The 13,029-nt window shown below is 40.0% G+C and overlaps 1 protein-coding gene across 3 annotated transcripts; it reads left to right on the top strand.

Annotated features, from left to right (window-relative positions):
- The first annotated feature begins 3,450 nt into the window (after nucleotides 1-3,450).
- On the top strand, nucleotides 3,451-12,553 carry LOC115742622 (MADS-box protein SOC1-like). 3 transcript variants are annotated; one of them, XM_030677025.2, is made up of 9 exons: nucleotides 3,451-3,512; nucleotides 3,945-4,094; nucleotides 4,177-4,365; nucleotides 10,408-10,489; nucleotides 11,485-11,546; nucleotides 11,648-11,747; nucleotides 11,868-11,909; nucleotides 11,999-12,040; nucleotides 12,140-12,553. In XM_030677025.2, the coding sequence occupies exons 3-9, from the start codon at nucleotides 4,181-4,183 to the stop codon at nucleotides 12,272-12,274; spliced, it is 648 nt and encodes a 215-aa protein (XP_030532885.1). In that variant the 5' UTR covers nucleotides 3,451-3,512; nucleotides 3,945-4,094; nucleotides 4,177-4,180; the 3' UTR covers nucleotides 12,275-12,553. The 3 variants fall into 3 exon arrangements, with proteins under 3 accessions (XP_030532885.1, XP_048127254.1, XP_030532884.1); XM_048271297.1 differs by lacking the exon at nucleotides 3,451-3,512 and having other exon boundaries at nucleotides 3,866-4,094; XM_030677024.2 differs by lacking the exon at nucleotides 3,451-3,512 and having other exon boundaries at nucleotides 3,866-4,095; nucleotides 4,170-4,365.
- Nucleotides 12,554-13,029: the final 476 nt, after the last annotated feature.

Genomic DNA, 13,029 nt, shown 5'->3' with positions numbered 1-13,029 from the left:
TTAGTCATGGTTGGTCGTAGCAAATGTGTTATTCTTATAGTAATGTTGGGGGTGGCTATTGCCATTACCATGTGCTCACTATTTTGCCGATCAATTGAATCCCTTGACAAGTCAACTTTAAGTTGATCTAGCATTTTTGAGAAAAGAGAATCCTTTTGTTCCGCCAATATGGCATCCGCCACATGTTTCGAAGTATGTTTCTAAATTGGGAAAATTGTCAAAAAAGTCATAAACCTTTTAAGTTTGCCGATTCAGCCCTAAATCTTTTCACTTTGTGCCGATTTAGTCTTATTCGCCGGAAATCGCTAACGTGGACGCCGATCGTCATACGTGGCACAAATGGTGACAATATTTAATAAATTTTTAAAATTTTATTTTAAAAAATTGAATTTTTTTATTTTTTATTTTTTTGGTTTGCTTGCCTTAAGGCTGGTGACCTCTATCGGATTAGGGCCTGCCCGATTAGGACCGGCATGGGCCAGATCCGGCCACGATGAGGGCGGGAGAGGGTCGCGACGCCCTCGTTGTGGCTCGCGAGGGCGAGGCCGCGACCCCTTGCCTTCAGCTGCGAGGGATTCACGATCGTGGCCCTCGCTCAAGGACCCGCGGTTGTCACCGGGCCCCGCCGACTCTCGCCTAGGGGCCGACGAGCCCCACCACTCCTTATCTAGGGCCGGTGACCCCTGCCGATTCGATCATAAACTTTTCATTTTATGCCGATTTAGTCCTATTTGCCGGAAATCGCCGACGTGGACGCCGGTCGTCATACGTGGCACAGCCGGTGACAATATTTAATAATTTTTTAAAATTTTACTTTAAAAAATTGATTTTTGTAATTTTTATTTTTTTGGTTTGCTTGCCTTAAGGACGGTGACCCTTGCCGGGTTAGGGCCCGCCGGATTAGGACCGGCATGGGCTAGATCCGGCCACGATGAGGGCGGGTGAGGGTTGCGACGCCCTCATTGTGGCTCGCGAGGGTGAGGCGGCGACCCCTCGCCTTTGGCTGCGAGGGATTCGTGGTTGTGGCCCTCGCTCAAGGACCCGCGGTTGTCACCGGGCCCCGCCGGCTCTCGCCTAGGGGCCGACGAGCCCCACCACTCCTTACCTAGGGCCGGCGACCCCTGCCGGCCCTAATTCAACAAAGGTCGCCGGTTATGGAGCCAACAAACCAAAAAACGGAAAACAACAAAAAAAATTAGATTTTTTCAAATAAAAATATTTAAAAATTATCCACATCAGCGATGACGGTGCTACGCAGGACGGTTAGCATCCACGTCAGCAATTTACTACGAATAGTACTGAATCGGCACAAAGAAAAAAAAAAAAATTAGGACCGAATTGACGAACTTAAAAGCGTTAGGACTGAATCGGCAAAAGTGTAAAAGATTTAATACTTTTTCGACAATTTTTCCTCTCTAAACTAATAACCAAAAGAGGACAAAGCATCTTAAATGACAGATACATCATGAAGCAACGATATCATGATATAACCAACCACTCGTCAACGTTGGTGTTTTGAATCTTATTCTCATATAGCGTCACACGTGCTTACATCTTATATTCGACTGATCAGTTGCACTGTATACATGTCAACTGAAATATTTCTCTCGAAAAGCGTTCTGAAATTGTCAAGTTATGAATCTTATTACTCTTGTATCTGCCATGCGTGCAAATTAGAACCCATTTCCTATTTCTAGTTTTGCACCGATGAAAAAAGAGTGGATTGAAAAGAGATGGGAGGTTCAACGCGGGGGAACCCAAAGTGATAAGACACATGGGGGTCCCGCCACTTGGCTTCGGCAAATCCCCACGTCACCGGAGATTGGGAAAGCGAAACCTAGACAAACCGGCGGCCAGTCCAGCTGAAGCGACGACCAATCCGGTTCGTTCCGGTCACCACAACCCAATTTCTTAGTCCCCCTAAAGGTTAAATCAGTCACCATGATCTAAGTCAACCCGATAATTCGTACGCTTCCACCAGCGTCCAAGAAATGACTTGACTCGCATTTACCATTAGTCAGCAGAGAATTTAACCCATATGCGCATGGAAAATATGTTAATTCCTGCTTATGATTAACTCTTGCCGCTAAACCGGCTCGCGTCATGGTAAACAAGCATTACCCTTTTGCGTGGAACGGCTCTTCCCTCGTTTTCATTTATTTTTTTTGGATCCCGTAGTTTGCGGGTTCAGGCGAAATTGTGGAAATAAGGGTGAAAACGTAACGAGTTAAGTTTGCATTCTCGATTTGGTCAAAGGAATCCACGAAGTGTGGGGGATTAGGAAATTCTCAAATACCCGAAATGTTGAGAATCAATATAGAATAGAAAGCACCCATTAATGTAGTTGGCAGTGAGTACTGGTACTGCTTTTGTGAAGTTAAAAATTGTGGCTTTCTCTTTGCAATTCATCCCTCCTCGCCCTTCTATTTTATTTCCTTTCAGCGAACAAAATTTCTGATGACAAGAGGCAGTGGTTGGCTCCCCAGAGAGCCATTTTACAATATTCACACAAAATTTCAGGAATCGAGGGCCAAATTCTCTTAAAAAAATCCCCCAAATTTAGGTCAATTTATAGATCCAACACGAATATGTTTTTTGGTCTCGGAAAAAATCTCCAATTTTAGATTCAGTCTCAAATTTGCAACTAAATTTTTTTTTCTAGAAAAAACTCTAAACTTTAGTTTCAGTCTCAAATCTACCTTAATTTTTTTTGTCTAAGAAAAAATCTCCAATTTTTGCTCTAATATAAAATTTGCTCCATTAGCTCTCTATCAAAAAATCGTTGTTAGTTGTCCCTAATTTTCAGACTCGAGAACGTAGAATTTCTTCATTGGGGTGGATTTAATATCCATGTGGAAATACCACGTCGATCCGTAACTATCGTCCATTGCTTTGCTAATGTGGGTTTTTTATCGATGTGAAAATACCTCGTCAAGTTGGGCACTGGAACACTGGGTAGGTTTGAAAATACTTTGAAAATTTATAGTTTTGTTGAAGACAAAATAAAATTCAGGGGAGATTTTGAGATTGTATCTAAATTTTAGGATTTATTTCTAGATAAAAAAAATTCGGGATAAATTTGATATTAGATCTAAAGTTAGAGATTTTTTTTTCTAAGGGAAAAAGAGTTGGGACGCAGTAGATTCAAGATTGGAATTAAAGTTGGAGAATTTTTAAGAAATTAGGCCGGAATTAAGCGAGGGAATGAAGAAGAAGAAGAAGAGAAGATTTTGGCAGTGAAGAGCGGAGGGCAAAGGAGTGGGACGGTTGGAACTTGACTCGTCACACAAGGCGAGCCACGTGACAAGGTGCGTCGCGATTGGTCGATGTGACTGTCGTGGGGTGTAATCGTGATGTGAGTTGTCGAGAGGGCATTGGCTCACCCCGCACATCATCGTACGATGAGGCCGACGGTGCCCTACATCAATTTGTGGTACGAGCTTCCATTTTCTTTATTCCTTCTCCTCCATTGTTTGCTCTTGAGCTTGTACTAAGTCTTGTCCCCAGAACATGTAATCTCTCTCTCTCTCTCTCTCACCCATCTTTACTCTTTCTTCCTTTCTCAAACTTTTCCAAAACGAGACAAGTCTCCTGTTTTGATGCTTTCTAGCTCCATTTGTTTCAATATTTTCCTCTGTTTGGGACTCTCCTGTTTCCCCACTTTCTTCCTGTTTGTTCTCTCTTTTCCCCCTCGCGGGTTCATCACGCGTTCTCCCCATTTTGGTCGGTGGGAGCTTGAAGTATACAAGAGAGAGGATAGCGAATGGTTAAAATCTGTTAAAATATAAACCTTTCAGTAGTGTTTGTGATCTCCCGGCAAGGAGATTGGCTGACCAAGCATCCGAAAGAAAAATCATCCCTTTCTCTCTCTCTTTTCGTGAGATGCAATCGGCCATAGCTGTTCTTTCTGATGGTTCCCTCACCCTCGATGACAATTTTGACAGGATGTGCACGATTTTGGCCCTGTAAATAGTTTGGGGTTTCTGGGTCGTTTCCATTTTCGTGTATAGCGAGAGAGAAACTGTCGTCTTGGCCTCAAGGAGCAAGGTTTTTCTTCAGCAGCAGCAGCAGCAGCAAATTTTCACGTATTTTAGGTGAAAGTGTTGTCGAGAGATGAGTAGGGTTGTTTTGTGAGAAGGGTTTCGTTTCTTACTTTTTACCTTTAGTGTTTTTCAGGAAAATGGCGAGAGGCAAAATTCAGATGAAGCGTATAGAGAACACAACGAGCAGGCAAGCCACCTTCTCGAAGCGCCGGAACGGGCTGATGAAGAAGGCTTACGAGCTGTCCGTTTTATGCGATGCCGAAATCGCAGTCATCATCTTCTCCCAAAGAGGAAGACTTTATGAGTTCTCAAGCTCCACCAAGTACGTCTCAAAACACTTCATTTTCGTCCAAGCTATGTAGTGTTTTTTCAGATTTCTTATTTTGGTTGAATGATTTTCTGTAACTACGTTTTTAAGCTGCGTACAAAGAACTTGGGAAACTTAATGAATGTTTCAAAATGGAGCCAAGTATGGGTACTTGCACCGGTTATAGTCTAGTCACTCTAGTGTACCATGATGTCTTGTTTTTCAATATTTCTGGGTATTTCCCCTCAATTCGCCACTACCCGTCTAAACCTAGCAATAGTTCCTAGCGCAGTGCAGGCTCACTTTTTTTTCTCTCACAGAAACAAAAAAACAAAATAAAAAAACCATTTTTAACACTGCACATTTGATGCTGCAGCGCTCCTCAAACTAGCGATTTCCATCTGCTTTTGCGTTCAAAAGTTTAATTTTGTGCCATGTACTTCATCTGATAACATATAAGTAAAATTGGTGCAATCACATTCATCTGGAGCTTAAATCTCCAGTGTTTCTGCAAATAATCCTACATATATGAAGCAGCGTGTGCAATCGATTTCTCTGTGTTTTCAGCCATGTATTTCCTTTCTCCTTTTCCAACAATGATCCCTACCAAATTTACATTGTTTGAATTCAAGTTGAGCACAGTGGCTAAAAATTGGCAAGACACCTGGTCTTTTGGTTTAATAGAACTCGTGTCTTTGTTGATTTGTTCCTAAGATTTTTCTTCCCTTCTGCAAGAGTCGTGCTTTCTGCGTGTGGGATAAATTAGAATGGACTATCTATTCAACTTATCTAACAGTATGTGGAGGTTGATTCTACAATTACAATCTACGATAGTTGTGGATAAGTTAGGTTTTCCGAGGTTCAAGTATATAGCCTAAGTTATCACATGGCTGCATGTCTTGCACTTAATCTTTACCAAATTTCTCTATTGCTGATCAGTCGAAACTCTCCGTATTGATTATTCAGGAGAATTTTGAACTAGCATCATTAATGGTCATGGACTAAAATACACAATCACATGTAGACTAATCGGCAAGTTCAAATTGCATTAATTGAACGAATGACCTTGGACTTCTTCATGACTCCATCATGTGGTCAGTCCCACACTATCTCTATCCAAAGAGCAATTTGTGAGAACTGTCATATAGCATGCTCAGATGTTGGAGAGTTGTGGTCTAGACATTCCTAACGTCTGCATGCTCTTGTTTGTCTAAACAAGAGACTCTAATGCTAATAGTACATAATGCGCCGATGCATATCATAGCACCTCATATTCCACATGTCTTGTATCGTGGTTTACTGGAAAAAAGTTAGGAATTTAGCCTTTTTTTTTTTGGGCAGGGGAAGACAGTTTCATTTTTACAGTCGACTATACTCTTGGTGAAGACCAGAAGTTGAGTAATTAGAGACAGCTTAGACGTCTACCAAACTGAAGTCATAGCAAAGTCTACAAAACAAGAACAATAAAAAAAGGTTTGGGGAAAAAATTCTCGAGGCACTTCAATAGCCTTTTAAAATTTTACCATGTTAGTTACCCCTTTCATGTTCTTGATTTGCAAGCCCAGCTACGAGGTCTCATATGCACTCAATGGTCATCAATTTGCTTCCTCATAGCTAACCTCTTTGCATAACTAGTTTCTTTTTTATCACTGGAGTTGAATAAACTACCCCATTGGAATTGTGGATTCCCCTTGCATATATACCGTAGTGAATGGAGAATTATTACGTCCTTAAAACGTGGAGAACAACAAGAGAGTTGAAATCTTCACTCACAACCACAAAGCAGAAAAAAAAAAAAAAGTACTAGAAAAATGACGGGTTTATTGTTAACTTAGTTGCTGAACTACGTAACTGGTTAAGCTTTATTTTGCCTTCCTTGGGGAGCACATGATGAATGATTAAGTACATAGGTGAGATCCTCCCAAGTTGGTACAGTGTAGCGTTTTCATTTTTTCCCCACATTTAGTTGTCGAGTGGGGTATAGATTGTAGTTTAAGCTAGATTGAGCCCTCTAGCATTCCTTCGTCACATCTGTTTAATGTCATGGCACCTGGAAAGAATGTGTTTTGCACATCCTCATGAGTCATCGCTCTTGATCAAGTGAATTGTTAACATTGGAGGAAAGAGCTGACATTCACCGTCTGTGTGAGCCGACATTTTAGTACTCTATGTTCTTAAGCTATACCGGGCAATGTCTTGTCTTTCTATGCCCCAATCCAATGTAGATCCTCTCCATGAAATCATCTATTCGCAAGAGCGTCCGATGGCCACAATTTCACATATCCAACCCATTTCAATCAAGTTTCTATCGTCTTAGTTTGCATGGAGCAATATCCACTTTTCCTAGACATACTAATCTCAAGCTGTCTTTTCCTGAACGAAAATGATAATTGTCTTACAAAAAATTGCACTTGATATGACGTCAAGGACTCCAAGAACATGCAAACAAAATCTCATTCCTTCGTTTTGTATCCTGGACTTACGGTAGGCTCCTGACTCTATGCAATTGCAAGTCAGTTCCTAACAAAACTACTCTATCAGCTTATACATGATGTCTTATTTGGCAAAAAGAAAGCTTATGAATGAGGTTTCTCCTATGTTTAATGAAAGAAATAATGCTGTATTCTTGTTTAGTGTCCTTATGATCCTGATCTAGATTCTTTTACGTTCATTTGAGTGAAAGAAGTCTGTTGAGGCAATTGATTAAGCTTCAAGAGTGTGATTAAACCCGTTTCTGGCAGCATACTGAGTGGAGTAATGATATGCATATTAGAACTGATTTGCGAATTTTGGGAAACTAGAGTATGGTATTTCAACAAGTGGGGCATTTTCCAGACCTCATAAAAGTCCTCTAGAGGACAATTTTTACATCAATTTCATAAGCCGGTCTTAGCATAAATAGAACTATTGCATTGAGTTAAGACATGAGAGTTAGCACTTTTCTGGTTTTACCTAAACAAAAAACTGAATGTGGAAGGACAACAAAATTCAAATTTCCCTATGTGTCAACTACAATTTGTTAGGACAGGATAGGATAGAACCAGATAAAAAAAAAAAACTACAATTTGTTAGGACAGGATATGATAAAACCAGATAAAAAAAAAAGCTACAATTTGTTAGGTTGTTAATAAGACTATTAGTGTTTGGTTGTTTATGGGTGAGGTTTTGATAAGCAAGGTTAGTTATCTGCTATTGTAAAAAGACTAACTCAGGTGGAATAGTTGGGAAGTAGCTTGAGAGAATAAAATAACGAAATGTGATTTTACAAGGCTTGGCGTATGGGTGGCTTCAGACTAGTCGGGCCGAAAGCATCAAAAGAGTTCCATAGAAATGCAATTCTTATTAAGGAGGATCCGGAATTTGTTTCTTTATTTATCTGCACCCGACACATCTAAAACACATCTAGAGAATTCTACCAAAACTTTATGCATGCTAGATTTTTTTCTTGAAGTTGGATTAATTATTTTAACTCTCCTCTTTGATCCAATTTTTGCGATACTCCACTTTTCAAACTTGGCGGGCGATAGTGCCTTGGTAAATATGTCTTCGAATTTTCGTGTATGAAGTGATATTTGATGTCAATATGTTTAATTCTTTTGTAAAAGACTGGACCTTTGGAGATAGTGATTGCGTACTTTTTGCAAAATACTGGAGCGGATTCCATTTGTGCTTCTCCAATATCTTCTAGTATTATTCGAAACCAAGGTGCTGGACTGATGGTCGTAGTGGTTGTGACGTACTCAGCTTCCACAATGGACTTTGCTACTTGGTCTTGCTTCTTGGATATCTATAAAAACATTCCAAATCCTAGTGCGAATGCATAGGCGGTAGTACTCATCCTATCATTAGCTAAGTCTGTCCAATCACTATTGATGGAACCAAGGAGCTTGGCCATTGCACTTAGCCAGTAAGAAATAACATAACCTGTTGTTCCTCGTAAATATCTTAAAATTCTCTTAATAACTCCAAAATGAATTTGGCTTGGGTTTTGTATGAAGCATGACAATAGACTTGTTGCTTTCATGATGTCTGGCCATCTTGCTACTGAAATACAGTAGGCCACCAATAGGGCTTTGTATAGAGGGAAGCGTAAGCTTTTTCTGCCCCATCTTCTTTTAGTAGCTTTTCCATTTGTCACGAGCAGTGTTGCAACCGCCTTGCAATAGTTCATTTTGAATTTCTTGAGGAGGTTCTTAGCATATTTCTTTTGAGAAATGAAGACTCTTCATTTTGGTTGATCTTGATGATTCCAAGGAAGTGGTGCATCAAGCCCAAGCCTGCCACCTTGAATGTCTTCATTGTTCTTCGTCGAATTATTGAATCATTTTTTCATTGGTCCCTATATATATGAGATCATCCACATATAAGGAGACGATAAGAATGTCACCTCGGATCTTGATGCAGAGTGTTGGCTCGCACATAATCCCAATTGAATCTTGGTGAAGTACTCATCGGTTTTGATATACCATGATCATGGTGCTTATTTTAATTCGTAGAGGGCATTTTGGAGCTTTAGAACTTTTTCCTCTTTACTTGGTGATAAAGCCCAGTGGTTGTTCAATAAATTATTTTTATTGAAGATGTTCATTTAGTTGATACTTGGTTGTTGTAAATATCCTTTCGCCACAAGTCATGTTTTACACTTCTAAATTGACCCATCTGCATTTAGCTTCTCTTGTGTATCCTTTTGGTGCCAATGATCTCTGTTGTTGGGGCAATCAATCAGGTTCCAAGTTTCATTTTTCTCAATCAACTTGAATTCTTCCTACACGGCCTTTTATCTCGACTTTTTTCTCTGGAAGTCTCTTCATAGTTTTCCAGTTCTAGGGCCACAAAGTTGCATATTTCATACACTCGTCGAAGAGATTATACTCTTAATATGGGAGACTCTGGAGTAGACTCTTTTTGCGCCGCGCTCAGAGTGTGGTGGTGTTAAATCTTGAGTGGAGGAACATGATGTTCCACTTCCTCTGCGTTGTTGTCTCCTCACATGCTAGTGGTATGTCTTGTAAGGTCACATATTTCTCGATTTTCTCTTCTTTCCAGTTCCAGACAGCATTTTTTTCTTACTCGACGTCTCAACTAAAAATTAGCTTCTCAGTTCTTAGATTGTGGACCGATAGTCCTTTGATAAATCGCTGCAGCTGAGGAATATTCTCTTTTGTATCTTCTCTTCGAGTTTACATGGAGGTGGATGTAGTAAATACAGCCCAAAACCTTTAGATGTTTTGCAGAAGGCTTTTGTCCGCTCCATGCTTTATGACTGCTTTAATTGGACATCGATTTAGCAGGTATGCCGGAGTTTAGACTGCTTCTTCCCAGAACAAGTTACAGTCCTTTCTCCTTCAGCATGGATCTTGCCATTTTTTTTATTCTTCCTTTCCGCAACTCCATTTTTCTTTGGGCATAACCAACGATTGATGCCTTCATCTCCGCAAAACTTGATGAACTTATTGGAGTTGTACTCAGTGCTTTGTTGCTTCTTAGGAACTTGATTCTGCGTCACTTTGCTTTTCAACGTGGTTCTTGAATTTCCTAAAAATAGAGAAAACCTTCGATCTTTCTCGAAGAAAGTAGATTCATGTCATCCTAGTATGGCAGAGAATGACATTTATTTTGGTGGGACGTGGGAGTCTACATTTTGACGGCTTTTTTTGCTCTCCATGCACTTCCAAATGGAAATAACTGCCTTTGTTGTTATAATTACTGTACTAGTCACAATGGCTTTTTCTGTTTGTCTCGGGGCAGACGCTTTAATTACTGTACTTTGCGCAAATATCATACTTAGAATGTATTCTTTGCTTCAATATACTGAAGAATTTATTCTTCATTTTCCAACCTACGAAAGAGGAGAGAGATGATCTTTTATGTTTGTTGTCTAGTTTGTTTGATAATGTTTTTTGTTTAATCGAGGAGCACATATCATTGAAGATCATCCAACTCTAGATTTTTGTTTGTTTTTGGTGGATACTATAAGTTTAGATTGGACAATTTCATCTAGTCAGTTTCCTGTAGAAATTGGTTTTCTAAGGGTTGACCATACTCGTGATTTTTCAGCATGCAAAAAACTATAGAGCGATATCGTCAACATGCCACAGAAGATGTGGCAAAAAAGGCCAACATGGAGCAATATATGCTGGTTAGAGCTCTCTCTCTCTCTCTACATTATCAAACTGTAGTTTGAAGTTGATATATGCATTGTGAATTCATTTCCTGATAGCTTAAAACTTTTAAAGGAAGTGGTTATTTGACATGATGTCAAGGTTTAGGTCATGGATTCAAATCTTACCAATCTTGCTTGCTTTAATTCCTTTTGTTTTGCATCATTCCTTCTATCTTCGGCTGTCATTTGAGGTGATTACGTCCATAGGTTCGATTTTGTATAAGGTTAAACTTGCACATGAAGGGAAATACTTATACATGCACTTAGTAGTTTAAATTTTCTAGGAAAATAGTCATTTCACATTCAATTTAAGAGTTCAGAAATCACATTGCACATTGAGGTAAAGTTCAGGAACCGCGTTGAATAGATTAAAAGTTTAGGGACTACATTGCACGTTGGGTCGAAGTTCATAATCTATTTATGTCATTTGCCCTTAAGTAACAGGTGGAAGCGGTAGGTTTTCACTTTCAAATTAAAGGTGCAAAGTGTAAGCACTAAAGAAGGTGGGGATTAAGCCGTAATCATGGTAATGCTTTAAGGAAGAGATTGAGATAGAATTGTAGCAGCTGAGCATATCCCAGAAGTCTCCCGTATAATCATTTTCACATAGATCTATACATAATCCTTTCTTCCACAGGATTGGCTAAACTGTCTGAAAGAGGATTCTTGGACACTTAAATAGAGAGAGACGGATGCCTCGGCTATTCTTACTTGTACAATATGAGCTCGCTTAACTGCTGTTGGCAGGTCTTACACGGGAGTTCTTCGAGAAGATTATGAGAGATTCCAGTCCAATTACAGTATAGACAAGTATTACAATGTCGAACTTAAATCAATTTCATATTGAGCTCAATTAGATAGGCTAAATCAAGTGAGCACTCACCATTAAATTTGAATTGCCGGCGGACTGCAAAAGTTGTACCTTTCCTTGTTTCGTCTTTCTAGAATAAAACGTTTTCTTTGGGATGCAGCATCTACAACATGAGGCTGTAGACATGGCAAGACAAATAGAGCTCCTTGAACTCTCAAAACGGTCTGATCCTCGGTCAAGTTACTCTCTTTCCAATTTCACATATTATAATCTGAAGTGTGTCTAGGATGATCAGTTCTGAACTTCGAAAGTGCATGCGTTAGGAAGTTTTTGGGACAAGGTTTGGGATCATGCTCGGTCGATGACCTTCAGGAGATCAGTGGTGAGTTGGAGCGAAGCTTGAGCACTATCAGAGCGAAAAAGGTATGTGTTCGCAGTTCACCATCGGTGTTGAATAGAATTAGTCGCTCGCAAGTTAATTATTTTGGGCTTGAATGTTCCAAGTCTAGAGTGGAGAGTTAAAATTCGGAGTATAATTTGCAGGACCAATTATTCAAGGAGCAAATCGAACGACTTAAAGCAAAGGTAGCGTACTTAAAAAATTGGTTTAGACTTTCCAGTCTTTCCGTCGAAGCAGCATTTAGTTGACCGATCTCTTTTCACTTATCAACTAGGAGGTGCTCCTTTCGGAAGAAAATTCCAGATTGCATGAGAAGGTAAAATTGTTGTTCTCTCTAGCATTAGCTTTCTGAATTTAGTTGTCTTCCAACAGTCAGTCGACCAAATGAAGTTTTGTGAAATTTGTAATGTGACAGTGTGGTGAGACCGAAAAGCCACGGCAGTCACCATTACTGGCTCAACCGAAAGAAGCGGGAATTTGCAGCCTAAGCAGCCAAAGTTCAGACGTTGAGACCGAATTGTTTATTGGACTGCCTCAAATGCACTTCTGATTTTTTATACAGATGAATAACCGAAGAACAAGCGAATTCGACCGTTCTTTCTGATTTCGCATGGCCAGGCCCTCCAATAAACCATGCAGGATAGCCTCTTTGTCTACCCTGCTGGAGCTTGTGCTTCGTCCCCAGTCAAGATTGTCGAGTGCAATATTCTTTATTTGGATTCCTGTAAACGTACGTATGATCTCATAAGTAGCAAAGAGAACGTGAATCAGCAGGTTATGTGATAAATGGATGATGATAATAGATGCTGGTGTGCTTTTCGATTGCTTTAAAAGAGTATCTTTCTTTCTAGGTTGCGTTGCTTAAGTGCATACAGGAGTGGCAAGATGGTGGTAGCCATGGCCAAGAACTAGAAATGCACTGGCTCGGCCTAATCACAGGTGGAATTGGGTCTGGCGAACTTCAACTTGGACTCGTCTGGGCTCTCTCTCTCTCTCTCTCTTTCTCTCTGACCGGGTCTATGCTTTTTAAGTTGAGGAGAAATATGACAAGGTGTACTCCGATGTTAGATGTGTTTAATTTATCAAAATTTCCTATGCATATTAGCACAAGAAGTCATCCGAGTTTCTTGGCAAGTACTACCTAATTTGAAGTGTCGGGTTAGATTTGGCAACGGATCGAACTGTGTAGCTTATAAGCCATCCGAAAGCTGGTCTAAATGCATGTAATTTACATCATAATGTTTTGAGAGGGATGGAATTTTCAATCGACGATCTGTATTATGGAGGAAGAGTAGGGTCAGACTT

Source organism: Rhodamnia argentea, chromosome 10 (assembly GCF_020921035.1).
Source record: "Rhodamnia argentea isolate NSW1041297 chromosome 10, ASM2092103v1, whole genome shotgun sequence".
Lineage (NCBI taxonomy): Eukaryota > Viridiplantae > Streptophyta > Magnoliopsida > Myrtales > Myrtaceae > Rhodamnia > Rhodamnia argentea.
This window is presented reverse-complemented; position numbering and strand designations above follow the sequence as displayed.